Here is a 27,623-nt window from a genome sequence, read left to right as displayed (position 1 = left end):
AAACAAACAAACACGACAAACATGTTAGTTGTTAGTTCCTGACTCCTCCAAATGTTGTGCTTTGCAGCCACATCGATTGGGATGTGGGATAGGAGATTAAACGTTCCTTAGAAGACCGATGATAATGCTAACTTCAGTGCTTTTCTTCCGTTTAAACTTGGGAACTCAAACTTTCCTGATCCCGATTTAAAAAAGCCTGAGAGTCGGGGTCTGGACTGGGTTGGTGGGCGTCAGCGAAAGAGCTGTTGGCTTTCGGGAGGCTGGCACACCCGAGCCAGATGGCGGCGCTTCTCCGTCCGAGATTTTCCGACCTTGTAAGGAAGTGGGCGCGGGCTGAGCGGAGTCAGCGCCTCCTGATTGGTGAGCTGTCTCGGTGATGGACAGCTTTGTAGGCTCCGCCCCCGCCGCTTTATTGACACTAATGAGCAAGTTCTTCCCACCGCTCTCCTGCCTGGAAGTGCTGACAGATCAAGGCAACAAATTTCAATTACAATCCCTAATTTGTGTCCGCAGAGTGTTTTTTTACCCGTGTTAGTCCTCTCTGGCGCATCAGTCGAGGCAGATCTTGGAGCAGTAGGAGGAGGTGGAGGGGTTGGGAGTAAAGAAAGTGCATCAGTGAGCTCTAGGCAGAGAGTAAGGGAAAGGAAGCTTGGCTGCTGCGTTCCTGCTTCCTCGGATCCCAACGCCAGAGAGAAAGAGGAAACGGCAAATTTTTTGTGTTTTGTTTTTTGCTGGCCGCGGGGAAGGGAGCAGATCTCGGGAGGCGCAGGGAGCTGCGGAGCGTTCGGTGGGGCCGGGCAGGCGAGCGCGTGCCTGCTCCCGGGCCGCGGGTATATGAGAGAGGGGAGGGCGGGCGCGGGGCGGCGGGGATGGCGGAGAAGCGGAGGGGCTCGCCCTGCAGCATGCTAAGCCTCAAGGCTCACGCCTTCTCGGTGGAGGCGCTGATCGGCGCCGAGAAGCAGCAACAGCTTCAGAAGAAGCGGAGAAAGCTAACCACGGAAGAGGCGGCCGGGGCGCCGGACGACGCTGGCTGCAGCCGTGGCGGTGGCGTGGGCGATCAGGGCTGCTCAGAGGCCGACGAAGACGCAGCTCCCCCCGCCGCTGCCAGCCGGGGCGGCGTCCGGGACGGCGCGGAGCTGCGCGGACGTGGAGCGGAGCTGTGGCTCCCGCGGAGCGGCGGGTGAGTCGGCCCCCTTACCGTCCCAGCGGCTTCCCGGCGCGTCCCCGCCCGGGTCCCGCGAACCTGAGGCTGTGCTAGTGCGGGGGTCCTCCCCGGCCTCTGTCGCTGAGCCCCGGGTGTCAGGCGCTGACCTGTCGGCCTCACGCACCGTCCGACCGGGGATCCCAGCCGGGCCCAGCGGGCTACCGCCGCCGTCGCCTCTGCGCTCGGGGTTCCAGCTCTGAGTGCTGCTTTTCGCCTCGCAAAGTTTTAGGAGCCCCAGGGCGCGTGCGGGGAGGGCGGGGGCTGAAGTACGGACGCCGGAACGGACGCCCCGAAGCCGTGTGTGCCAGCCCGGGAGGCTGGGGCGAGCTCGCCCACGCTCTCGCCCGGTGATGCCGAGAGCTTCTCTGCCGGGGCTCACGGAGCCCCAGGGCTGGCTTTTCACCCTCTTCCAGCCGCTGCGCCCTGGGGCCTGGAAGGCCAGCAGCTGGGAGGGTTGCAGGGAGCCGGGTCTGGAGATGTTTCCAGAAGGTGCCGCGGGCAGGGCTCTGCGAGGCACCCCGGGTGAGGGGAGGCCCCAGGCTGCTCGCGGCGGTGGTGGCAGGGTCTTGTGTCCTGGGACTGTGAGCTCAGGGACGACGGGTGTCAGACCCAGTAGTGTGTGTGTGTGTGTGTGTGTGTGTGTGTGTGTGTGTGTGTGTGTGTGTGTGTGTGTGTGTTGGGGCCACGTACAGGCCAGGAGCATGGGGAGGACAAGGCCCTGGTTTTCAGAGATGGGGACTCAGTGGGACCCCGCAGGCCTCTAGGTAGCTCCGAAAGCCCCGCGGCAGGACTGCGGGCCGCTGTCCTAGGGCAAGGCCTTGAGATGGTCCCCAAGGCCAGTTCTCGGCCTCACTGCTTCCCCGTCTATGCCCTCTACTGTCCAGGCAGCTGTGAGGATGGTTTCCTGCAGGGCGCCTCCCCGCTGGCGTCTCCGAGAGGTTCCCCAAAGGGGTCTCCAGTACCCGGCCTAGCCCGAACAGGGACCCCGCTGCCGGCGCTGCAGGCCCCGAGGGTGGATCTGCAAGGAGCAGAGCTCTGGAAGCGCTTTCACGAAATAGGCACGGAGATGATCATCACGAAAGCCGGCAGGTAAGCTTGAGCTCCCCGGGGTCTCCGGGATTCTGGCTTCATCCTGTCCCTCTCCTGGCCATAGCTGTGACCGATCCAAAAGGGCCCGGGGCAGTAGGCGCTTTTTGGAACCTTGATTGCCTTCTTTACCGGAGCACTGTGGATGAACTGGGCCCAATCTTGCTAAAAGTCGGGGAGATTTGTCAATAAGAGTGTTACAGCCTTAGCTGTCCATGCTCTGAGTAAGGGAGTGCGGGGCTGGCTATCCGAGGTCGTGTGTACCCCAGTCTGCATTTAAGGCTCTAGATATCCCTCCAGAACTAGGTAATATAGTGACCCCTCCCGCTTTAGTTATTTTTAATTCTTAATTTCTTTTGCATACTCTGATTTTTCTTTTTGATTCAAAACTTCCCTGTTGGTTCTAGACCATAAGTTCATGCTGTATTGTGCTATTCTGATATTAGGTAGCCATGGTCATGTTTAATCATGTATTGCTGTAAGAATTGTCAGTATTATAACAACGCACACGCACCGCACACGCAATCCACCTCATCACCTTAAGTTTTCTGACTACAGAAACGTTTGGAAGGAAGCTACTTTTTAGGGTATGTGATTTGTGTATCGTTCGTTAGTCAAATAAATGGACTTGCTGGCCACATCATGATAATTTGATTGAGGTCAATGAGAGAAATTTGCGCTTTCAAGTTTTCGGCTCATTTAGCGCATTTGGAGTCGTGAAACTTAAGAATAATATGTTCCTTTTAAAGGGTCTTTAAAAGCACACACAACTCTTTCAGGGAGTGCACATGGTAAAAACCTGGGTAGCATAAAAGTATCCAAACTTATTAGAAATTACAAAAACATATTTTATTGAATCCATATGCTACCTTTTGCATTCTCGGGGAGTTTTTATTAATGATCCAAATGCGGTCTTCAGCAACACAAAGCAACAGTTGTCTTATAAAGGATGTAGTTAAAGACCTTTCCTCTTTATCTTACAGGTGCACTGAAAGAACACTAAAACAGCCAGCGTATTAAACTGCTCACTCTCATGTTAGTTAATAATCATAGACTTTCCTTTGTCTGGCAGTGGTCTTTAATAGTGTTGTAGAAAAAAAAAAAGAAAGTGGTAGATACATTTGTGTTAGAAGGTTAAATTAACAAAAATGAGATTACTTGGAGGGTCCTGGACATAAATCATTAGAAGAAAGTCTTTTTTTTTTTAAGGGCGAAACTTATGTTGTTTTTAATACACAGTAATGCCATGCTGTATCCCTTGCCTCTGTGGCCCCTTTTAAAAAGGGATTATGTGCGTTTACTTCAGCATCTCCTTTGATACACATATCTGGGAAGTCAAAAGAAAATGGAATTTTTGTTTGCCTTAATTAACAATAATTGTGGTTAGAAAAGAAAACATTTTTGGGTTACAGCAGGGGAAGGAAATTCGTAAATATATGTTGTGTTTAGTTTCTGCTTCCAATAAAGAAGTTTTACTATACCTTTCAAACTTAGAGCGCCTTTTGCACTTTACCTTACCAGGCTGCAGACAGGAAGTCCTGTCTCAATAAAGAACATATTGTTTGGTTATAGCATGGCACATTGGCTCCTTGCGGGTTTTTTATAACCTCCTTTTAAATTTCACATTATAATATATTTTATCACTTTCAGAAATTTGAAATTTCTATCAATGATGTATTTCAGTATTTGTAGTTAGATAAATAGATTTGTTTATTTTGCTTCAAAAGCTAAGTTTCTTTGGTGTAAAATCTGTTCACTTTTAAGAAAACACCGGTGTTTCAATAAACACAAAACATGTACACATGGTGCAACAAATCACATTTTTAAGGTTGTAGTTTTGATGTAGCCTATGCCCCGACACCCAGAGTTATGTTATCTAAGTGAATGTGATAAATTTGTCTACATTAAAATGGAAATTACAGGAGGATTCCTGGCTTTATTCAGTTTCTAGTCTTAATCACAAGCAAAGCAAAACCCAACCCCATTTCTTCCTCCTTTCCTTTACAAACAGGCGCATGTTTCCAGCAATGCGAGTGAAGATCTCTGGGTTAGATCCTCATCAGCAGTATTACATTGCCATGGATATTGTGCCAGTGGACAACAAGAGATACAGGTACGATGACCGCAGAGCCTGCACAATCCCAGGACTCTGTGGCTACTGCCTGCCTCATCCACGCCAGCCATCCCCAAAGACCATAGAATTTCCAGATTCACCGCCTAACTCCCATGGATTCTAGAAGCTCAAATGGTGCTTTTCCCCTAGCATATGTGGAAACTCAGTGTTTGTTTTGCTTTTAGTAGTTGAAGAGATGTCTTTAGTCTTTGAGACTGTGAACAGGATCATGTTGGGCATTGTTAAGTAAAATATACCTTTAACGTTGGTTAGCACTTGGGTTAGGATTTTCACAGGAATTGTTTAATGCAAAATTTGCAGATACACATTATAGTGAAGTTATATTTTTGATCTTACATTAATTTTCTTGTTATATAAAAATCATATGTATCTTTGACTTTCAGTTTGAAAAAGAGTTTACAAGTTAGAAAAATAAAATCTCATAATTCATTGTGACATTTAAATCATTCTCTAAACTTGTAATACATTGCTATCCCTGACTTGTTTTTAGGTTGTTAATTGACAATTCTTTAAAATTTTCTATAACACTTGGATTTTGAAACAGAATACATTTGTCTGTGCATCAAGTAAACTCCAAAAAAATAATCAGTTCTTTGGTTTCAAACTGTCTTTGTTTTTACATAGGCTAGAAAACTAATTAGTGATTTTCAGTGGCAATGCTATTCCCTTATTGGAAGAGTTTGAAATGTGAATCTGTTTAAAAGGAAGTTTGAAGAGTTTGGGAAAGCAGGAGATGGATCTCTGTTTGAAATTTTCTTTCTCATTTAGTATCAGTCTAAATGAAATAATTGAGTTTCTATCATTTTTTAAAAAATGGGTGCTTGTTTTGACAAAACAAATTTTTGATACCAAAAAATACTCAGATTTAAATTTGTATATGAGCATATATACCAAAATTGTGTAATATAATAGTTTTATTTGTGTTTTCTATTTAAGTTGTATTATTCTAATTAAATAAACTCATGAGAAGTTTTGCTCACATTATCTACTGACTAGCAGAAAGTAGAATATACTAAATTCACTAAATATTCATTAAATATATGTGATTTAAAACCCATATTCTAATTTGAGTTTTGTGTTGAGGTAGATAATGTAATTCTTAGTGAGTTTCTAAATGCCTCTTTTCTTTTTCAAGTTTCTATTCTGTTTCTTCCTCCAGTTTTCCCCCATATACTTTAGATTCTTTATTTTATACAATTCATATTTACTCTCACAGGAAGCCATGAAAATTTAGATCTTAATAGATCAAACTGTGAGAAACACATTTGCTTTCTTCTATTGCTCCCTAAGATACATTTAGCTTTGGTATTTAGACTGCTTTCTGAGCAATGTCTATATGTACAATTTATTCTCTTAGAGGGTGTTGTATTTGAACTATTTAATACACATAAGTTTTCAAGGTTTTGATAGAACATTTTTATTTATTTTGGTAGAAACCCAAGTCTTATCTGGAGTGCAGTTTTTCCCCATGCATCTCTAAGGTTTCTATTTTATTTTCCAACTTTTTTCATTTGTATCAGAAATTATTTTTTGACTTATTCTCTGTCAAAGAAAGATATTTGCTCTAAGTTAAAACCCTTATGAAAAATGAATAGTCACAAAAGCTCATAGGAATTTATTTATTAAAACCATACCAATTAAAGGGAGGATTTAAAAATTAATTTAAATGCTGCACTTACATATTTTGCTTCCAGGAAAGCACTTAAAATCTGCAAGGGACATTGAACTTAAAATTCATCTCACTGAAATGTGTAACCATAGTTGAGACAAAGAGCTTCACCAAAGATAGATGTAGGGAAACGTTCCACGCTGTTTAAAAAGATGTGTTTTTGCGACATAGATATTCCTGACATTACCTGAACATTATCACTGTAAATTGTGTTCAGTGTCTTAACACATGAGCAGGAGGCAATGTATCTAAGTGTGTAATCTCACTTCCTCATTTCACTGATACGCTACTTTCTTGTTTTTAAATTCACATTGACAGATATTCAGCTAAATTTTAAGATTTTTATCTATTCCTGGAGTTTTACTATTTAAATGTTTTTCTTGCCAAGTCAATTTATTTGTGTATATTTAAAAAAAAACAAAATAAGCTATTGTGGTTCTTCACCATGAAAATAACGTTAATTGGCTGCACTAATTGAGTATGCTTTGTGTGTTGAATATTGGTGGTTGGAAACTAGTATTTGCTAACTGAAGTAATTTTCTTAGAATGGGCAAGAAAGAGAAGCATGGAACATTAATGATAGCCTATATCTTACAATTCCTCCAAAAATTAAGTTAGCCTGAACTGTTTTTCCTCTACTTACAGCATTAAAGAATCGGGAAAAAACGATCCTAAATGTTAAAATGATTAACTTTTCCCCCCCAAAAACAATGTGACAGTTTCCTTTTACCTCTCCACTGTTTGTTCCACCAGGCTGTAGGGAGCCAAAAGGGGAGTGACCTTTCAGGAAGTAGAAACCTTTAAAATAAGACAGTGAAATATCAGAATATAAGTTATATCTGCGGTAAGTGTAATGCATTAGAGTCAAGATACTTGGTGTTTATGGGAGAGACAGCCTGTACATTTTCACTAAGCCATCAATATGATGTTTACTCTGTATTATCCATAGGCCCCACAGTACTATCTTAAAAATATTTAAAGGCTTCTTTTGGGTGTGTATAAAAATAAGTTTATGTTGAGAAAAGCGTGCATGTTTGGTCTTAGTTGGTAATTTCAAGAACTGGGTAGTCCGTCCACAGTTTGACAGTTTTGTCTTTGCCTTGTAGGTATGTTTACCACAGCTCTAAATGGATGGTGGCAGGCAATGCTGACTCCCCTGTGCCACCCAGGGTGTACATTCACCCAGACTCACCTGCCTCTGGGGAGACTTGGATGCGACAAGTGGTCAGCTTCGACAAGCTGAAGCTTACTAACAACGAGCTGGATGACCAAGGCCATGTGAGTAGACAGCCCCCCAGGCAAGAACCAGCAGGCCACATCACCCAGTGCCTGGCTAAACTATGCTAAGATCGCAATGCCCCTCTCTGTTTGGTCAGTATATGCCAAACCAAGGTTATATTTGTACCAGAGACCCTGTCTATAGCTGAAGTATCCCATAAAGCATCCAATAGCTTTAAACCAGATACTGGCTTTGTATTGGAATGAAGGGACCCAAGACAGAGACTTTTTTTTTAAGTCAAAACAGTTATGTGAAATCCCATGATGTGCTAATTATTATACTTGAAATGTGCTTGGAAGTTTGGTAACAGGAATGATTTATTGTATCTTCTCTGTGTCCAGCTCTTTTCCCAATAGAGGCTCAGGGCGGTAATGACCCTGGCTTACGTTGTTTGTGGGCTCCATCTGCAAGTTCCCAATTGTTTTGTAATGACATCTAATGTGTTGAAGTATATTATAATTCCCTTTCCTCCTAAAACTGCTGAAACCTGATATGTGGGACCAGTCCAGCTGTTCCAGAAAGGCAGTCACATTGTTAACAGCTTGCTGACTTTAGGCAGGATCCTACATTATTGTTTTAATGGCTCACTAACTCTGGGTACTGCTTATTTCTGTTCAAAGCTAGTGTTTCTGTTAGGTGTCTGTTAGTAGAGTTTTGATTAAGAAGAATTGAAATGCCTTTACCAGCTTCCTCATTTTCCAAACAAGGGAGATGCCTAACTTATTCAGAAATAAGTCACTTAAAACTGCAAACTGTAGTCAGCACTGATACAGTGCTTGTGCTGTCGTTTGAAGGTGTCCAGATAAGAATCTTGGAGTACTAACTTTCCTGTGACAAATGCGGTGTCTACATGTTAATGCGCAACTAGTAAGATTTCCCACGACAGTGCTTCAGTGGTCACCTTTATGATTTAAGTCAGAATCAGAGAAAGAAGACATTTCATTTCTTTGTGTATTTTCTATATGACTTCACATTCCTTCTTTTTATTTTTACAATCCCATAATCAAGTTGTAACAAGTACTGTTCACTTGGTTTCAGTGTCGAAAAAATTACCAGGTTCCTCTGTCTGACTGAACTACTGTTAGCACCAAATTACTGTTAGCATACCCATCTGAGGGGACTATTCTGCTTTTTAGTAGGAAATTTAGACAAAGTTCTATTTGGTGTTGCTTGCTTTCAAAACCTAAAGTATGTTACACTTTCTGAACTCTGTAGTTAAGAATATGTTTTTAAAGAGATAATTGTACCTCAGACCATATTCTGATAAAGAATTCAAACCAATATATTTCTCTTGCAGTTCTAATTCTTTTAGTTCAGAGTACTGGCTTTATATGTGGTATGTAATATATCGAGTTTTATATATAGACTTAGAAACCTAACTATGATTTTAGATTTGCAGTTTTAACAGCTTTTATCTAGAAGAACATTCTCCAGAAAATATCTATGTGTGTGTGAAGTACAACTGTACATACAGAGAAAATAGCTACATATGGAATATTCCTTTACAACTGTGTGAATATGGGATTCTTGGGAGCTGCAGGCAGGACAGAAACTTCCACCTACAGTTACACATGTGTATGTGACAGAAAGGAGACAGAGAGAAGAAAGAGACAGGTAGCAGAGAGTACAAAAAGAGAGGGGAGAGAGAGAAACAGAATAAATATGATTATTGACTCATGCAGTTGTGGAAGAGTTGACCAGGTCTGTGTTTTGGAGACCTAGGAAGAGTTGACCAGGTCTGTGTTTTGGAGACCTAGGAAGAGTCGACCAGGTCTGTGTTTTGGAGACCTAGGAAGAGTTGACCAGGTCCGTGTTTTGGAGACCTAGGAAGAGTCGACCAGGTCTGTGTTTTGGAGACCTAGGAAGAGTTGAAGTTATGACTTATTTCTGGAGGTAGTCTGTCTTCAGAATATTGCCATCTTCCAGGGACTTTACTCTGTTTTCTCTTAGGGCCTTCAACTGATTGGATGATGGCCACTCACTTCTGCAGAGACTAATCTGCTTTCCAGAGTCTACTGACTGTTTATCTCTAAGCCATACTTTCACAGCAGTATCTTTTGGTGCTGTTGGGCCAAAAATAAGGATATTGTGTCCTCGCCAAGCTAACAGATAAAATTAGCCACCACACAGTGTTTGTTTAAAACATAAAAGAATAGTTCCAAATTGAAGTTCAATTACTTGGACCTAAATAAAGAATCTCACTATCAGGAAACTTTACAAAAGCAGCAAAGAACAGTCAAAATTAAAGAAATGTTCTGTCTGCTGGTGAAAATTTTCTCTTATGGTTGTGACGGGATGTACTAAGTTTAATCAAGAGATATAAAGAATGTGCACAGGGAGCACTGTGGTGGGGGAACGGGGTGAAATTGACAGGTGAGGGCATTGCTTTGTGAACGCTAGTGCTTGTAGGGCGAGGTACTCTTTCATGCTATTCATTTCACGGATGTGTTACATGTGACCGAGGACACTGAAGGCAGAGACTGGCTTCGTGAGTTTCTTGCCTAGAAAGAATGAGAAGGGAGCCTCCAGATTGCTGTCCTGTCTGTTTATAGAGCTCACCCCAGCTCATCCCCAAAACTTGGGAGGGACACCGGAAGTCCTCTGCTGTGAGCCCTGCATTTGATGGCCCAGTGGAAGCAGATTAGAGATTGGGATGTGCTGGTAGTTCTGCTGCCATCTGTGACTCGGTCTCAGAAGGCGGTACTGTCATGGTGGGACCTTTGCAGACCCTCAAGGACATTTGTCCTCTTAGCCTTTTGCTTTCCATCTTCCCACCAATTCTAAAGGAAGTCATTTTCACCTCTAATAAAACTGTAAGCACCATAGTTAATTTCCTAAATTCCTTTCCTACCTACATTTTAATCTCTCAGTCCCGCATCCCCCCTCCCCATTATACTGTACTAATGGTGTACATGTATGCAGTTTTGTGATGGGTGAACTCTGTGGCCCTGGGAGTTTTACTAAGTTAGCATGAGGTGATTGACCGAATCAAAGTCTTGAAGGCAGTGACTAGATTTGCGACCACATGAGATAATGTGTTTTCCCCAAAGTAACTTTTCCATCTCCCAAATACCAGACCTGGTTCAGAAAAGGAGGACTCAGAGTGGCAGTATCCCTCAGAGCCACAGCTAATCCTTGAATGTTGTGGTAACTTTGTAGGCCTGATTTGATCCTTGGGATTCTAGCCAGCTCTCTGCCAGGTTTGGTACACACCCAGGCTGGTTTTTGGACTGCTCTTGTGCCGGGGGTTCATATACTTGGGTGACAGTTTCTCACTACATGCATGCTTCCTTGTTTTCCTGCAATCTGCCCTCTGGAGGAAAGCATTTCCATGAGCATCTCTCTGAAAAGGAGAAGACATTTGACGTTGCCCCTTAAACTGTAGCACCATCAAACCTGTAGTGCCGATGCTTTGGCAGTGGGCCCTGTCACTCTTCTTGTTTCTCCTTGAAAAACCAGACTGGGAAGCAGGATGGTGCAGGAGAGGTATCCGACCTCTCCCATGTGGAAGGAAGCTGGGATGTTTGAGGACACCATATCAGGGATCCTGGGCAAGTCAGTTCTACTCTCTGAGGCCTTGTTTCCTCACGGGTCATATTGGAATTAGAGACCCAAGGAAGCTGGCAAACTTGGAAGTATATTTCAGGAGGGCCAGGAACACTATTCCGTAAGAACAAAAAGGAAAAAGTCTACTTTGTCTGGGATTGACTGATAAAGTTTCAGCTCTGCTTAGAGTGAGGCATAGCTGGTATTATAACCCGTGCAGGAAGTGGGGGTGGTAGTGGTGGTGTTAATCTGGTCTTTTTAGGTCCTTTGCTAGGTCTAGCCAACCTTTCTTTTGAAATTTATTCTTCTCTCGTATATTACATCCTGGCCACAATTTTCCCTCCCTCCTCTCCTCCTAGCTAGCCCCCAGCCTCCAAGATCTACTCGTTTTCTTTTCCCTTCAGAAAAGGGCAGGCCTCCTAGGGATTTCAATCAAACAGGTACAAACCTAATAAAATCTTTAGAGTTTGTCACCTGGAAAAATTTTAGTTATCAACAAATTCCACTATCTGTCAGACATCAAGTACTTGCCAGATAAATAAGTATGCTTCTGTTGATGTAAGTCTGCTTTATGATTGATTAATTAACTGGTAGTGTTAGCGGTTAAGCCCAGGGCAAGTGCTTTACTACTGAGCCACATCCATACTCCTTAAATCCAGTCTTTAAAGCAGAAGAGCGTGTATAAGCCTATGAATGGGAACACACTCTGTGTCTGTGGATATAGGTCTGCATTCCTTTTCAAATATTATAGTTAGTCCCCAGCCCAAATCCTGTCTAAATAGAACAGACAGTATAGAAAGTGCACATAAGATATGATTATTCGAATTATAATTATGGTCTCTTCTTAAGAAGGCCAGTGGTCCTACATATCTCACTAAGTAAGCAAAATGTTGTTGATTTACTATTATTATAAATGGGACAGTTTATTATGTTTATTTATTGGAGCTATGCGTGCCTGCATGCCATTGCACAAGTCTAGAGGTCAGGGTACACCTTGCAAGGGTCAGTTCTCTCTTTCCACCCTGTGGGGCCCCGAGATGGAAGCTCAGGTGGCCAGAGAGCAAGGTCCTCATAAGACAAGCCTGCAAACAGACACTTTTGTCACCTCCACGCCAAGTCACTTAGTCCCAACACTCTGAAGTTGGCTGTGCAATTTTTTGCTTATTTGTGTGGAAATTTTATGTCTTTGGTTTTCTTTGTTTTTCTGCTCTGGAAATCTCTTCTAATAAGATGGCGATTCTCTCTTGGAGTTTCTAGATGCCGCCATATGTGAGCCACTGACATTTTGATTCTTAGCTTGGGGAGGAAGAAGAGTTCTCCTTCAAACGTTTCAACCCTCAAAGATAATCTGTTGCAAGACAGTCTTCTAAAGAGAAAGTTAGTTAAACAGAGGAGTTTAAGGTTGACTGACATTGAAGTTATTTCTTTAGAAGTGGTTGTTTGCTATTTTATGTTAATGTTTAAAAGAGTGTGTGGTTACAATAATACGTCATAGGGACCATGGCAGTTAGGTATGCAGGTGAGGACTGAGACACAAGCTGCATCCGCAGGTTCAAAACCATCCTTGTATTCCCTTTATTGGACCTGGCCTAGGGGTTGTGCCTGCCCACGTAGTGTAAATTCATAAGGAAGGCATGTAGACAGGGAGGGAAAAAAACTGGCTCTGGGCCTAGGAAGCTGTGAGCACTTGGAAGTCTCTAGAAACTGTAGAACTTTCCATTAAAAAAGTTGAGATTTGGAAATGTCATGTAGAACCTTAAATATTAAACAGCTATGCTTCTACCTGGAGTGAGGGAATAGAACGCAGCTTCCCCTTCCCCTAGCAAAGGAAAAACAAAGCAAAACAAAATAAAACTCTGAAAGGATATAAACTACTTTAAGAATAGAAGCTTAAATTTTGATATCTGTTAAAAACAGCTTTAGTGGGCATAATAATAGTAATAAGGAGATTAGCAAAAGGCATTCCTCATCTACTGAAAATCTGTTTGCTAGGCTATGATGATGGTTCGACTCTTAGTAAAGTTTCATTTTTGTATTTTCCAAACTTTTATTCTGGCTCACATCAAGACACACTTTTCATAGGATGGCTGTGTGCAAACCTACTCACAGCCAACAAAACCTTTTGAAAAAAATAGTACTTATATCTGGTACAGGCAGCACACTGTCTACTACTGTATTTTATAATTTTATTTATTTAATTTTTTGTGTGAAATCTACTAATAGTTCATTCAATTTCTGCTCATAGTCCTAGAAAGAGGCAGCAGATGGATTGCTGCCTGTGTGCCCACCCCCATGAGGATTGCTTCCCCCTTTTGCATGTTCTAATATTCATACTGCCTCCCTCAAAGGCATGCCTGGCTGGTAAGATCTTTAGATCTCCTTCCCAAGTGTGTCTGCCATTGGCACAAAGAAAACCTTAAGGAAAAAACAAAAACAGAGCTGCTGACTGCAGTGTTGGCTATTCCAAGAGCAAAGGCGTGCTCTTGACAACAGTCACATTCTCTGAGTATGTGGCTGTTTATGTTTGAGATGACCACAGGCCCTGAAGGGGACTTATAAAACTGCCTACATTCAGAACCACATGAAACACGTCATGTTTCCCATGACTTTTGTTTAGGTATTTTCCTTCTAGATTCATAGCAACAAAACTTTGAATTTAAAGGTTAGAGTTCAGAAAAGTTGCACACTTGTTAGCTAAAGTAACTTATGAATATCTCAATATGGACCCCAAGAAACAAGTAAAAAAACCTGCTGTTCATGAAAGTATTAAAACATAAAAGGCATATATATGCACACTCAAGTACACACACACACACACACACACACACACACCTTCCTGTGATGCCATCATCAGAGGTGATCACTGTTCATATCTCTGTATGAGCCAACTGTACTCTTTTATTAAGCCATAAAATATGTCTAAACAATTAGGTACCGTTTTATCATTTTAAGACTAAAAACAAATCTGGAAGTGGTGATGCATACCTTTAATCCCAGAACTTGGGAGGCAGAGGCAGGTAGATCTTTGAATTCAAGACCAGTCTGGTCTACAAAGTGAGTTCCAGGACAGCTGTCTCAGAAAAACAGAAGAAAAGAGATTAAAAAGCAATTTTATTATATGGCTGAAATTTGCTTAAGCAGCATTAGCAACAACTTGGTGACACCACATCTCATGTTGTAAATTTCCTTTGGTCACTACTAATCTACTCATATAAGTGACTTACAGTTCTACTGCCACATATTATGTAATACACATTTGTTATATGAAAAGCTTTTGTGAATATGGAGCAATTAGAGCAAATCTGAGTGGCATTGTGGAGACCACATGAGAGACTAAGGGCAGGGTGGGGCCTCCATTCTCCAGTCCGAGATTTGAATGGGAGCATGGGCATTCTACTCTTCCCGACAAAATAGAGATTTTGCAGAACAAAACAGGAGACGGTGGGTGCCCTCAGTGTGTGTGCACTATCACCGATGAAGGATCAAATTCCCTTGGAGTTTGAAAATCTTTGTGTACCCTTTAGGAGATGGATTTGGTGCAATGTATATTATCATTTCAATCTCATTTTTAGTTTCATTGGTGTTGACTCTGGTCTAATTTACAAATAAAATATTTATGAATATATTTTTGTATTTTAAGTAATAAAAATTTGATGTTGACTTCACACGGCTACAGTAAGGGCTGCATTAAAGTGATTTGTATTTTTATGTAAACATTGTAGATGTCTTCCTAGCCTTTCTTTCAGCTTTGCTATATTTTGTTAAATTAACTTCCTGCGTCTTCAGAAATGCAACTTTTCTGCAAGAATTTACTTCCCATGTTACATATTTGTTCATGCCCTCAAATTGGGAATGGTTCCTGTTTAATGTGGTTTTCTTTCTTTGATCTAGATTATTCTTCATTCTATGCACAAATACCAACCACGCGTGCATGTCATCCGTAAAGACTGTGGGGACGATCTTTCCCCCATCAAGCCTGTTCCATCTGGGGAGGGAGTGAAGGCTTTCTCCTTCCCAGAAACCGTCTTCACCACTGTCACCGCCTATCAGAATCAGCAGGTATTGCTTTCAGCAGTCATCTTGCTAGACTCCTGCCTTCCATATTGCTATTTCCAAATGTCATAAATTACCATAAAAACATTTTCTATACACAACATTCACAGTGTATACATGTGTGCACACAGTGACAACTCCTATTCCATAAATTATCAAGCAGTCTACTCTAGTGATGACTTAAACCAATCATATGTCTTGCGATTAGCAGTGTAGTTTTACATATAAATTATTAAAATCTAGTTGTATCTTAGAGCATGAGATGTGGTTTTAATACTTACAGCCCATGAATTATAAGAAAATATTGAGTAGGAGGATTTTTTCCTATATATTCTTTTTGTATATTTTAAAGGGCTTTTCATTTAGCCATAATTTAAACTACTGTACAGGGCACTGATATGCATTATAGTCTGAGAGATTGGCAATTTTGAAGTGATGCTTTTATAATGGTTTAAATAATTTGAGAAGTGGAATGTTTCTTTTCTATATTGGCAAATGATTGTGTTTCTTTAAGGTTGTTTTACATGCATCAAGAGTGTGACTGTCAAGTCCTCTTATTGGTTGTCTAATGCACTCTCTCTCTCTCTCTCTCTCTCTCTCTCTCTCTCTCTCTCTCTCTCTCTCTCTCTCTCTCTCTCTCTTGGCACATTGTGATGCCAAGCATACCAACAAATCAGTTAGGAGTCAACAAATTGCAATGGAAATGGACAATGCTACCACATTCAGTTTTTGATTTTTTACGACTATCATTTTTAAGAATTTAGGAAATTGATAAAGACTCTTCTGGTTAATATCAATGTGATTTCTATAGCCTGGATTCCTTGACCATTGTATGTAACTTAAAATATTGCTTTATAAGAAAACATAAAACTGGGGTAATAACTGCATATAAGTTGCTATAATAATCAAGTGAGGTGCTTGGTATTTGCACAAAACTCAGTATAGCATACATTGCTTATGCTGAATAAATTGATAATATTAATATTAAAAATAATGATATAATAGAGCTACATTTTTGTTTAGAAAGGTGCTATTGTATAAATCTATACTCTTATAACTAACATCTGAAATATTTAATTTATTTAACATTATTTAAATATAACTTAATTGAACAGAGTTGAGCTTTAATAGAATTCTCTTCAGTGATAGAATGGCATTTGTGATAAATTAATTAGCAAACTTTCATAACATCCTTTATAATGTAGTTATGTCCATATGCCAAGACAATATCTTATGGAACTTGTGTGTCTGAAGTATTCTGTGCTGATGGGGCTGAGGCCATGCACAGGCCAGCAACGGAGACTCCAGGGAGGTCTTCCATCTCCACGATGCTATCTAGCCAGTCTCATTCTTAGCAGGTTAATGTAATCACAAACGTGTTCATAGATTTCATTAAGACCAGGAAATTAGAGAGCAAAATACAAGGAATGGGCTCAGCATTCCTCAGATCTACCAAGAAACAGAAGAGTGTTACTTAAAATGTCAAGTTAGGGATGGCATGAGTCCAAACCAAAATTAATGGAGATGGCATTCTTTTCTTCTAAACTTTGAGATCTTAGTGGACAAGAAGCCAGTTTTGAGTCAACAACTTGAAACTAGTTAAAGTTAAGTATTTTTAAATTGGCATTTATTTCTGCCACCTTAATATGATTTCATTCTGTTAGAAAATTTAAGTCATAGGTACCTCTGTTTGGATATTCATTATAGTTTGGTGATCAGTTAGTACTGTACAGATAAAACATAAAAGAATAAACCAAAGGGTGAGGGAGAGACAAAGAAAAACGCTGTGACAATAAAGGGAGCATGGAGACTCCCTATTATGAATAAGGGAAACAAGCTTGTAGTTTGTCACTAAATGTAGGCTACTGGGTGATCCGTGATTCCCAGCTCTACAAGATAATCGGGGTTAAACCATATCCAAGAGTCAAAGGGAGTAACTTCAGTCTGAGAGGATGGTCAAATAGGACAAAGAGGCAGGAGGCTATTCAGGTTCCTTCTGCAGGCATATTCAAAACAAAATAAGCTTTCTCTGCATTTTAAGATGGAAAATGAGTGAAGAGTAGGTGACTGTTCTAGATGACTTCTGAAATCTTTTACCTTCACTGCCAGAGAATTAAAACATATGAGAGAGGAACACAAAAGAACGCTCTGTCTGTTCATTTTTGGATTGGTGGTAGTTCTACAATTATCAGCTTTTAAATAATGCCCTGTGATGTTTATGTAAGATTTAATGTAATTTCTTCTCTACTCTATAGATTACTCGCCTTAAGATAGACAGGAATCCATTTGCCAAAGGTTTCCGAGACTCCGGGAGAAACAGGCAAGTCCTAGAGAAATCTCCTGGTTGTTATAGTAAATAAATTTAAAGTTTTAATATGACTTTTTCCATCATGAACTTAAAGTTTAACTTAGTAAACATAGGGTTGGAATCACCTCTGATGAGAATTTAAGTCGGTAAACACTAGTGTGTCTTGGAGGCAACTCAGGTATAGAGTGTAGTCATGTGTCCTGCCCTAAAATGGACTTTAATGCATGAGACTGGGATGAAGATGCTAGCTCTTGGCATGTAGAGTTCATGTTATTTCTGGAGAACCCTACTCTTATGACCCATGGGCCTTCATAGTCTGACAAATTGTCCTTTCTGCCTTTTCTTTTGTTTTAGAATGTTCTTAATGATGATCCACTGTCTATTGATTCTGTATGAAAAGCATGAAAGTCTCTTATTAACTCAGATTTTCAACTGGAATATGAAACCATTTCACATTGCCAAGAGACCTGATCCTCTTCAGTTTCCAAATTTGTCTTGGCTCTACTGACAACCACACACTTGTTTATTTTTTTCTGTATTGTGTTGTATGGTGTTGCACTAAGTGGGATAATGAAACCAATTAATTCCACTCTATTACTTTTATCAAGGAATAGATCATCTGGTGTGTTTGCTGTAAGTTTCTAAATTTATTGATGTGACTCTAATCCAGTGCAGTTCAGTGTTACATTTTCTAAAATACTGCTAGTCATAGAGGGTGATAATAGAGGAACATTCTCTAAATGTCCTTTCTGGTAAGACTTTGGTATGCATACTTCTAAATACCTTTTTATAACAAGAGGCATTTGAACTTTATTACTTCACTCCCCAAATCATTCTGATATGTTTTGAAATTGGTATTGACTAGGCTTGTCTACATGAACTGAAACCCCTCAATTATCAAAAAATAATTTCACTTGAAAATTTAGAAGGAAAAGCAATCAGATAATAGTCTAGCTTTTCTAGTGTTTTTAGCAGTCCAGGTGGACAAGATAGGTGACAGACAGGTCTCAAAATGTGCTCAGTTACTAAAGAGACTTGGTGTCATCCTCATTTACAGTGGCATTATCCAAACAGCACACGGTTAAAGTACTAAAAGGCAACTGAGAGTCAGTAAGAGTAGGGTGACCTTCCAGTTAGTGTTAGGATCAACAAGACTGATCAATAGGAGAGAATTGTTTGAAGTGCTTCACTCTATGAGACAGTTTGCAAGCATTAACACATTCATCCCCTGCAATGAAATTGCTTTATGTCTCCTTGGATATGTTTCAGTGTGATGAAACGTTGTGCCTAGAGGCTGTGTGTTTATGCTTCTGGTTATCTTGTTTTGCAGGGATGTTTTTGAAAACTGAGTGAAAACCATAGTTCAGTAGTCCTAAAATCATGAGTGCAGTGGCAGAAGGAATCTGTGCGGTGCCTCTTTTTCTGCTTTGGGAAATGCTTGGATGAACCCTTCTTGTGAACTTAGGTTACATCAGAGCAACATTTTAGAACCTTGCATTGGCTTTAGTTTTTTTTCCTTAAGCAGAAAAACACTGTATTAAGACTCCTATAGGAGGGTCCTACCCAGGTTTTGAGAGTGTATACCAGAAACCATTCTCAAGTTGCTGTTTAGTCTGGGAAAAATCTAGCTGCTGCTGACACTGGAGAGAAGTTCGCTTGTGAGACAATGGCTTATGAATAGTCTTAAAGCAAATTTTGGACAAAAAACAATAGCAAGTGAAGCCTCTATAAGAAGCTAGATGATGGATTTATCATAGGATAAATTTTGAGGAGGAATTCTAGATATGCCAACATAAAGAAAGATTTGGTTATTTAAATTGTGCCATTAAAAATACTCAGTGTTATGGGTGAAGTAAACCACGAAGTCTGTTGTTCAGTTTGAAGGCCACAAACTAGGTTTGACAAGGATTCCCTTCCCTTTTAGCTGTTTGGAAGGAAATATATAGCCTGGGTATCAAATGGAGTTTTGCATTATTTCTTTTGATTCTAATAAAACCTGTAATGTTATAAATCAACACACAGAAGTAATGAATTATATTTTAACACTCTGAATTTTGTTAAAATTCAAAATTCTTAGTTGGCTCCAAGTGATTGTCTTGTTACAGGCAAAATGTGTTGTGTCTGTATAAAGCAGTGGTTCTCAACTTGTGGGTCAGAAGCCCTTTGAGGGTCAAATGACCCTTTTACAGGGTTTGCTTAAGACCACAGAAAAACACAGATGTTTACATTACGATTCATAACAGTAGCAAAGTTACAGTTATGAAGCAGCAATGAAAATAATTTTATGGTTGGGGTCACCACAACATGGGGTACTGTATTAAAGAGTGGTAGTATTAGGAAGGTTGAAAACCACTACTCTAGAGCTTTCTGGTTAATGAAATAAAGTTTCCATCTTTTCTCATGAAACATTGCTCTATATAAAAAAGACCTTAACAGTGTGAAAAATTCTGTCAATTTAAATAGTTCAAAATTATGAATTCTTTTCCTTAAAAAAATTAAAAAGAACCTGTGTTCCATGTGAGGCTTCGTTGAAGGTACAGTGGCTTTGAAGGCATAGAGGAACATAATTTTTAAATATGTTAATACAGGAAAGTCTATGAAAAATGCCCACAATATTCCCTTATTTTTCCTGGGTCTGCTGTGCAATTTTACTGCTTTTTCAAGCAAAATTCTATTTTTAATTTTCCTCATACTTGAAATAAACAAGTTGATCAGGACACAAAATAAACACAGGCATGGGATTGCTTAAGTTTTATAAAGTGGTTTTACTAAAAACAATTCTGTTTAATTAAAAAGTGTCCTCCTTTGGCTACTCATGGCTCTGCAGCCTATTTTACAGGAATCAGTAGCTTCGGCCCTTGAAGCCCTCCTGCAGGCATTTGCTATGTGAGAGTGAATTTATGTGCTGAGAAGAGCTCCATTCCACAGCTAGGCCTTAGGTTTGACCCTATAAAAGGTTTTACTCAGGAAGGTACAAAAATTTCTTCTCTTAAATACTTCAGGAAAAACATTACCATTTTACTAAATAAACTCAGCCATTTGATAGCATAAATGAGGGCGCTGGTAAATGTGGCGGTTGCTCGAAGGCACCTTGTATAAATTATCGCCTTGGCTACTCTCCTGCAGGAGGGGCCTTTCATCTTTCCTTTAACTAGATGGGAAAAGTCTCCATTACTGGAGAAAATGAAGGCTTTTTAACAAAAGTCCAGATTCAACTAATAAATATTTTATAACTGTTTCCTGCAAAATATCTGAAATCCTTTGTGGAATCGGCAGTGTGAAGTAGCAGCCTCGGGCAACGTATCAATAGCTCCCAATCAGAATGCTTGTAGTAGATGTGTCCCCTCCAAGCCATCACTATAAACACAGGGCTATGTGTTTGCTGTGTTCAGTAACTTGCCCCTCCGAATTTGATTTGTAGATTTGAAACATAATCCAGTTTACATTGCTAAAACAAATAAAGCAGCAAAAACACATCTATTTAGTCCATAAATTTCTGGTTTTAGTAAAACTGTTTTATAATTACATTGGTATTCTTACTATCCCAAACTACCTTTATCAGAGTTAACCTGTGTGCAAATGTAAAGTAGGAAATTTGTTGTTAAATAAAGGTGCATACTAGTATTCTTTAACAAAAAAATCTATTCTTTTGAAACTGGTAAAGATTTAGTATTGGCTTAAGCTAAATACAGAGAGACCATCAAAGCAATACCCAACGTTCATTAGTTCAGTATTAAATACAACCCACAGCTAACCCCGTATTGAGACAGACCAGGCCCACAAACTGCACAGAAAGGGATATATATTTTACTATACAGAAAATATTATTGACTTGTATGACCTCCGGGATTTGACTTGTAGTTTGGCCACAGGTTTGGTGTCTGATTTACAAAAAGTAAAGTAAAATAAAAACCAGTTAGAATGAAATGAATTATCCAGGATATAATAGGGCTTCAGTTCTTCATAGTTCAGTCTTCACTTCTCAGGAAGCAGAAGTCCAGTGAGTTAGAGTGACTTGCAGTCACTGGTTCTTGTGATTCCGGGCTAGTATTTTTACCCAAAGCAATCTTTTCTGTGACTCATGATTATGTCAGAGGTCAGACTCCATTCTTCCAACCCACATAGCCCAGGAGAAACAATCCCTGTGGCAGATTGTCTAGCATCTGTATGGGCTGGTGATGCCTCCTCTGAGACTGAAGAAATTAGTAAGGTCTCCATGTGAACTCATGATGGCATTGTGAGATATTTTTCCTGTATACATCGTTCCTGCTCTTTGAGGAGCTTTCACTGTGTTGGCGAGGTCATATGACTAGCAGGAGGTTGAAAATAGAAAGAAATACAACAGTTGTAAGAAATGTCCAGGTAGTTAGTATTTTACCAGAAGACAGTTTTCTGTTTCTGTAGTGCTGAGGATGGCCCCAAGGCTTTGTGCATGCTGGGTGCACTGGATGGTTTTGGGGGTCAACTTGACAAGCTAGAGTCATCAGAGAGGAAGGAGCCTCAGCTGAGGAAATGCCTCCATGAGATCCAGCTGTAAGGCATTTTCTCCATTAGTGATCAATGAGGGAAGGGCCCAGCCCATGGTATGTGGTGTCTTCATTGGGCTGGAGGTCCTGGGTTCTATAAGAAAGCAGGCTGAGCAAGCCATGGGAAGCAAGCCAGTAAGCAGCATCCCTCCATGGTCTCTGCATCAGCTCCTGCCTCCAGGATCCTGCCCTGTTTGAGTTCCTGTTGTGACTTCCTTGAGTGATGAAGAGCAATGTTGAAGTATAAAGCAAATAAACCCTTTCCTCCCCACCTTGTTTTTTTTTTTTGTCATGGTATTTTGTTACATCAATAGAAAGCCTGACTAAGACACGAGATAAGTGGTAAATTACTGAGATGCACCCTGACCCAGACCATGTTATCTTTCTAACAAATTTCTTAGAGTTGAAGTTGTTGAAGATGGGTAGTGAGGTCCCAGGCTGTTTGGGAATGGCTAATTGAGGGAAAGACTCAACCCCAGACGCCAAATTGTATTTTTTAGCCAACACATTTAAGAGGGAAGGAAGACTGAATTGCTTGTGGTAGGAAGTTATTTATGTTTGCATTTAGAGTCGTTGATTTTGTTTTAAAATATACAGATGAGTTATAGTCTGCAACCAAGTCGCCACTTTACAACTTGGTTGTATAATAGCTTACAATGTTGCTACTAACTGTGGCTCTCAAGAGCACCTCCTTCCTTCCGCAGACTGTGCAAAGTTGAGCGGGAGGTCAGTGCTGCCCCCTCCTGGCCTAGCCTGGTTAATAGTGGGGACGGCCCCAGAGCAGAAGTCGGTTTTCTTTGACCGGTTCTTCCTCTGAGCTAGCTACTGATGTAGTAAATGATGGGCAGAAATGTCCCTTAGAAAAGAGAACTTAACATAAAGAGTCTTTGTAACTGTCTCTTTCATCATAGGGCAGACAAAAATGACAGGGAAAGAGGCTTCAGGGTACTACAGAGCCTTGGTCTCACAATAGCCAGGATGGACTCAGATTCCCCAGACCCATGTGTTAGCTTAGGGTCCTAAGAATGTCAGCAGACATCTTGGTAGGTTCCCATTTTCTTCCTACATCCTTGTGCAAAGCATTTCTTCTTGGCCATGGCAATCACCTAACCTGCCACCAAGTGTAGAATGTGTAGGGCATTGCCAATACCATGCTGTTTATTCAAATGCTTAGTACTAGTGAAAACTCCAACTTCTCATAACTCGACTCTGTTTGTCCTGACCTTTCCATGTAGAATGGGATTGGAAGCCCTGGTGGAGTCATATGCATTCTGGAGGCCATCACTGCGGACTCTAACTTTTGAAGATATACCTGGAATTCCAAAGCAAGGTAATTCAGTCTCCTGGGTCATGCATGCAGAAAAGGCTGAGGTGTAAGAGATGCATACTTTACTTACACCCATGATGTTGACTTTGTCATCAACATCCTCCGACTCCAGGACCCATTCCTTTTCTACATGACAGGAGATCAGGAAAGATGATGTCCTGTGGAGTTAGAGGTTAGATGTTACATGTCTTAGCTGTTTATTTCACAATGCTTACCTCTTCTTGGCAACTCTCATCGAGACATGGGATGTTGAGCTCTGCAGCCAGGTGTACTCTACAAGGAATTGCCCAGCTGCCCATGTCTGTTCCTCATATTCACCTATTGCCTCTTAGTAGGCTTTCTTATTGGGTCTGTGATGAGATCAAACCATTTTGAGCTCATTTCTCACAAGCCCTCGACTTGTATCTCCTTAGAGAAGGGTGCCATCTTTGCTCCAGTCTGCTCAGGAGACAGCCGTTCAGGTCAGGCAGATTTTTATCAGGATCCTGCCAACTCCCACTGAGAATTTTACATACTCAGGTTTTGGGTTTTTGGATTATTTAAAGGGAGTGCCATGGACTACTGTTGTTAGAATAATGAAGGTTTTACAGCCTATTCAGCCCTTTGGGATTCTCCATTCTTCTTAAGTCTACTAGCAAATCCAGAGAGGGAAGTTGGCAACCAAGAGAAGGGAGTTGCTACTGATTGGTTGCAAGATTAAACCACCCTCTTTGAGTGTCGTAGTATGTTAATTTTTTAGACCTTTGCTCTGTGTTGCATGCTATTCCCAACCTGCTTTCTAGCTGGAGTTAAGAGTGTTGAGGGGCAAAGTGATAGCATAGCAGAAACCTGAGTGGTACAGTCATTGATGCACAGTAAGATGCTACAGATGCACATGAGGTATGGCATCCTGGACCCCTTCTGTGCTTTCCTTCCAGAAACTTCTGTAAGGAAGTGTATTGATCCAGAGAAAACTGTGGAGAGAAAGGAAATATCATAAGTAGAAAAGAACAGTTTATTTTACTGTTGGAGCAAGGGGCAAAATGAGATGAAATTTAATTTTATAAAATTTCTGGCAACTTTGGACTTTGTAGTGTTTATTTTTACAAACAAGAAAATTCCAAGAAAGCAAATTGAGAAGAACATGAATCACAAAACTTCATCATTACCTGGAAAGATAATTTGTTCTAAAAACTTTCCTCTAAAACTTCATCAGATTTATTTAATTAATTTGTGTGTGTGCGTGTGTGTGAGCGCGTGTGCGTGCGTGCGTGCGTGCGTGCGTGCGTGTGTGATAGCACATGTGTGGAGATCGGAGAACTTTTGGGAGTTCATTTTCTCCTTCCGCCATGGGGTCCCAGGGCTTGAACTTAAGTTATTGGGTTTGGCTGTAATTACCATTACCCTTGGATCTCTCTTACCGGTCCTTGGTTTAAAAATATTGAGAAAAAAGTTATGTTTAAGTTACTCTGAGTTCGATGAAATGAATTGATTGAAAGCTTAGCCACCTCTCACCTTTGCAATTTCCCCCTCTTGAGACAAGCTTCACGTTTCACACGCTTTCCAAATTGAAAGGGAAAGATGGCAATTGGAATCATGCTTTACACTGCAACTTCTTTTATAGGGAACACAAGTTCTTCCACTCTCCTCCAAGGTACCGGGAATGGTGTTCCTGCCGCACACCCTCACCTGTTGTCTGGCTCCTCCTGCTCCTCTCCTGCCTTCCATCTGGGGCCGAACACCAGCCAGCTGTGTAGTCTGGCTCCTGCTGACTACTCTGCCTGTGCCCGTTCGGGCCTCGCCCTCAACCGCTACAGCACATCCTTGGCAGAGACCTACAACAGGCTCACCAACCAGGGCAGTGAGACCTTTGCTCCACCCAGGACTCCCTCCTATGTGGGTGTGAGCAGCAGCCCGTCTGTGAACATGTCCATGGGTGGCACTGATGGGGACACCTTCAGCTGCCCACAGACCAGCCTGTCCATGCAGATTTCAGGAATGTCCCCTCAACTCCAGTACATCATGCCATCGCCATCCAGCAATGCCTTTGCTGCTAACCAGACCCACCAGGGTTCCTACAATACTTTCCGGTTACATAGTCCCTGTGCCTTGTATGGATATAACTTCTCCACTTCCCCCAAACTGGCTGCCAGTCCTGAGAAAATTGTTTCTTCCCAAGGAAGTTTCTTGGGGTCCTCACCAAGTGGAACCATGACTGATCGGCAGATGTTGCCTCCTGTGGAAGGAGTGCACCTGCTTAGCAGCGGGGGCCAGCAGAGTTTCTTTGACTCCAGGACCCTAGGAAGCTTAACTCTGTCATCTTCTCAAGTGTCTGCACATATGGTCTGACGAAGCCTTTAAGTTAAACTACCTTTGAATCGAATGGATCTTCCTTATTTTTGAAGAAGGCCACGTGGAAAAAATGTACATATAGTAGAAAATGAAGGCTCACTGAGGATTTTTAGTTTCTCCGGGCAAGACTGTAACTATCTATGGCATGTGTGTATGCTATATATTCACAGCATGTAGTATACTGAAGGCTTCTAACTGCCATGTTTATCCAGTGTAGCAGAATATTGACTACATAGACTGTGTTTATCCAGAATAACCAGACTGTAAAAGCAAAATGATACACTTGAATATTGGTAATGATACTAACCAAAGACTTTTGTAATGCTCCCATGCAAAGTGATGGGGTCCATTACTGCAGTCTGACACATACCTAACCAAAGATTTGTAATTTCATCTATCAGAAGAGTGCTCTGAGAAGCTTGTATTTGAGTGTTCGTAGCATTGATTTCTGTTATTCTTGGACATGATGTGAGACTTGCCAGTGCAAATGCCAGTTAATTATTAGTGTATTTCTGAGATACCTGCAACAATAAAGGCTTAGCTTTTCATTCCTGCTTATTCTTATTTACTGCAGACCTTGAGCCTAAAAATCCATAGTTTGATGTTTATTTTCTGAAGGAAGGTGGAGGAGACCCTTGTGACTTTTTACTTCCTATTGGACAGAAAATCTTACTTACCTTTAAAAAATATATCTTTACTATTTTAAAATTGTTTCCCATTTCATTTAGTTTATCAAGAAGGCCATTAAAAATGTCATGCAAACATTTTTAAATTCCAGTTTTCACTAGGGAAGGGGTTGGATTGCATGGTATGAGAAGTTGCAAAAAAGAAAGTAAGTCCACCTAGGATTCTTTTGTCTTAGAAAGTAATGTCTATTTATTTATTTATTTTTAATTAGAGGAATAGTGTCATCTACTCCCTAGGCCTCTGTGTGGCTAGTTTTTAAGATTTAGGATCATTCTCCATCTTCGAGCTGCCTGACCCCTGGTCTATGAGAAGAGAAAAGGCATTTCTGCCACTTATTTATGTCTCATAACTCCTACAAATTGAACAGTTCCCCTCCCTAGCCTTATCTCCCTGTCTGACTATTTTCCAAAGCAGACAGGTCTTGCCTTTATGGTGCTAATGCTGCAAGGAATTTCAGAGGGTTATCTCCAGCAATCTGTCTTGCAGTTGTAGTCAAAGGCCAAAGTCCATTACTAGAAAGGCCTCCAAGGAGGACCAAGGAGGAAGATACTCATTATGATAAGTGAGTTATAAAACTTTTAACCTCAATAGCATTTTAACTTTGGAAGAGAAGCAATGAAAACAGGATTGACTTTTAAAAGTGCCTAAAATGAACACATGACAAGTTCAAAATAAGGAACTTTGATAGTAGATCATGACATGAACAGAAAAAAGTGAAGCATGCAGGATGGTACACAGTTCCTTGTGTTGAGAAACTAACGTGATGTGTCTGCCCAGCTGCTCCTTACATCTCGTGTGTATCAAATGCTTTCCTTTTGTTTATCCATAGGCTCGCTCTAAGGTGTCCCTAATCTGGGTGGGGAAGGAGTCTCTATCCCAGTTTACTTCTTTACTGAACAGGATCACTGTTGCATATTTAGGGGAATGTTATGTTTAGACAGAACACATCCTAGATTTGTCTCTGTTTATACATACTGACAAATTTCACCATGGATTCTATAAGGAGGTCATCAAATTAGTAACAATTTGAAAATCTAAGATTAGCATAAAGGAGCATGAAATATTTGCAGTAGGTAGCTCTAGCTAAGGTTTTATGCATGGTCTTACTAACTTGGCAGAGATAAGGAAAAAAAAAAGACTTTGAGTCCAGTCTTTGTGTTTATTATAGTTCAAGGAGAATAGTTTTCCATCTTGAGAAAACACCAAGTGGAGCATTTTTCTTTTTGCTGTTGGTAATTTGAGATGACACCATGATCTGAGTAGACATTTTTAAATATTGTTTTGGTAAAACTTAGAAACGTTGTGCCAATGCTGTTTCTTTTAGGTTTTGCTGTAAATAACAATCACCATGTCACTCCAAAGACTAACCTTTTATTATTGTACTAAATGACATATATACATGGATAATTATAATTATCTGTATTTTATTAAGAAGTGCTTAAGAAATTATATTAAAGTACATTATTAAACCTT

General features: G+C 40.7%; 1 protein-coding gene across 1 annotated transcript; it reads left to right on the top strand.

Annotated features, from left to right (window-relative positions):
- Positions 1-202: 202 nt before the first annotated feature.
- Positions 203-27,623, top strand: Tbx18 (T-box transcription factor 18). The gene is given in 9 exon segments (XM_005073662.4): positions 203-1,091; positions 1,093-1,180; positions 2,089-2,293; positions 4,302-4,403; positions 7,200-7,371; positions 14,810-14,977; positions 17,227-17,291; positions 23,041-23,135; positions 24,736-27,623. Coding segments are annotated over 9 exon segments (1,842 nt in total). The 5' UTR covers positions 203-869; the 3' UTR covers positions 25,461-27,623.

This window comes from Mesocricetus auratus, unplaced genomic scaffold (assembly GCF_017639785.1).
Source record: "Mesocricetus auratus isolate SY011 unplaced genomic scaffold, BCM_Maur_2.0 Super-Scaffold_100691, whole genome shotgun sequence".
Taxonomy (NCBI): domain Eukaryota; kingdom Metazoa; phylum Chordata; class Mammalia; order Rodentia; family Cricetidae; genus Mesocricetus; species Mesocricetus auratus.
The sequence above is the reverse complement of the archived record's forward strand: the minus strand, read 5'-3'. Positions and strand labels throughout refer to the sequence as shown.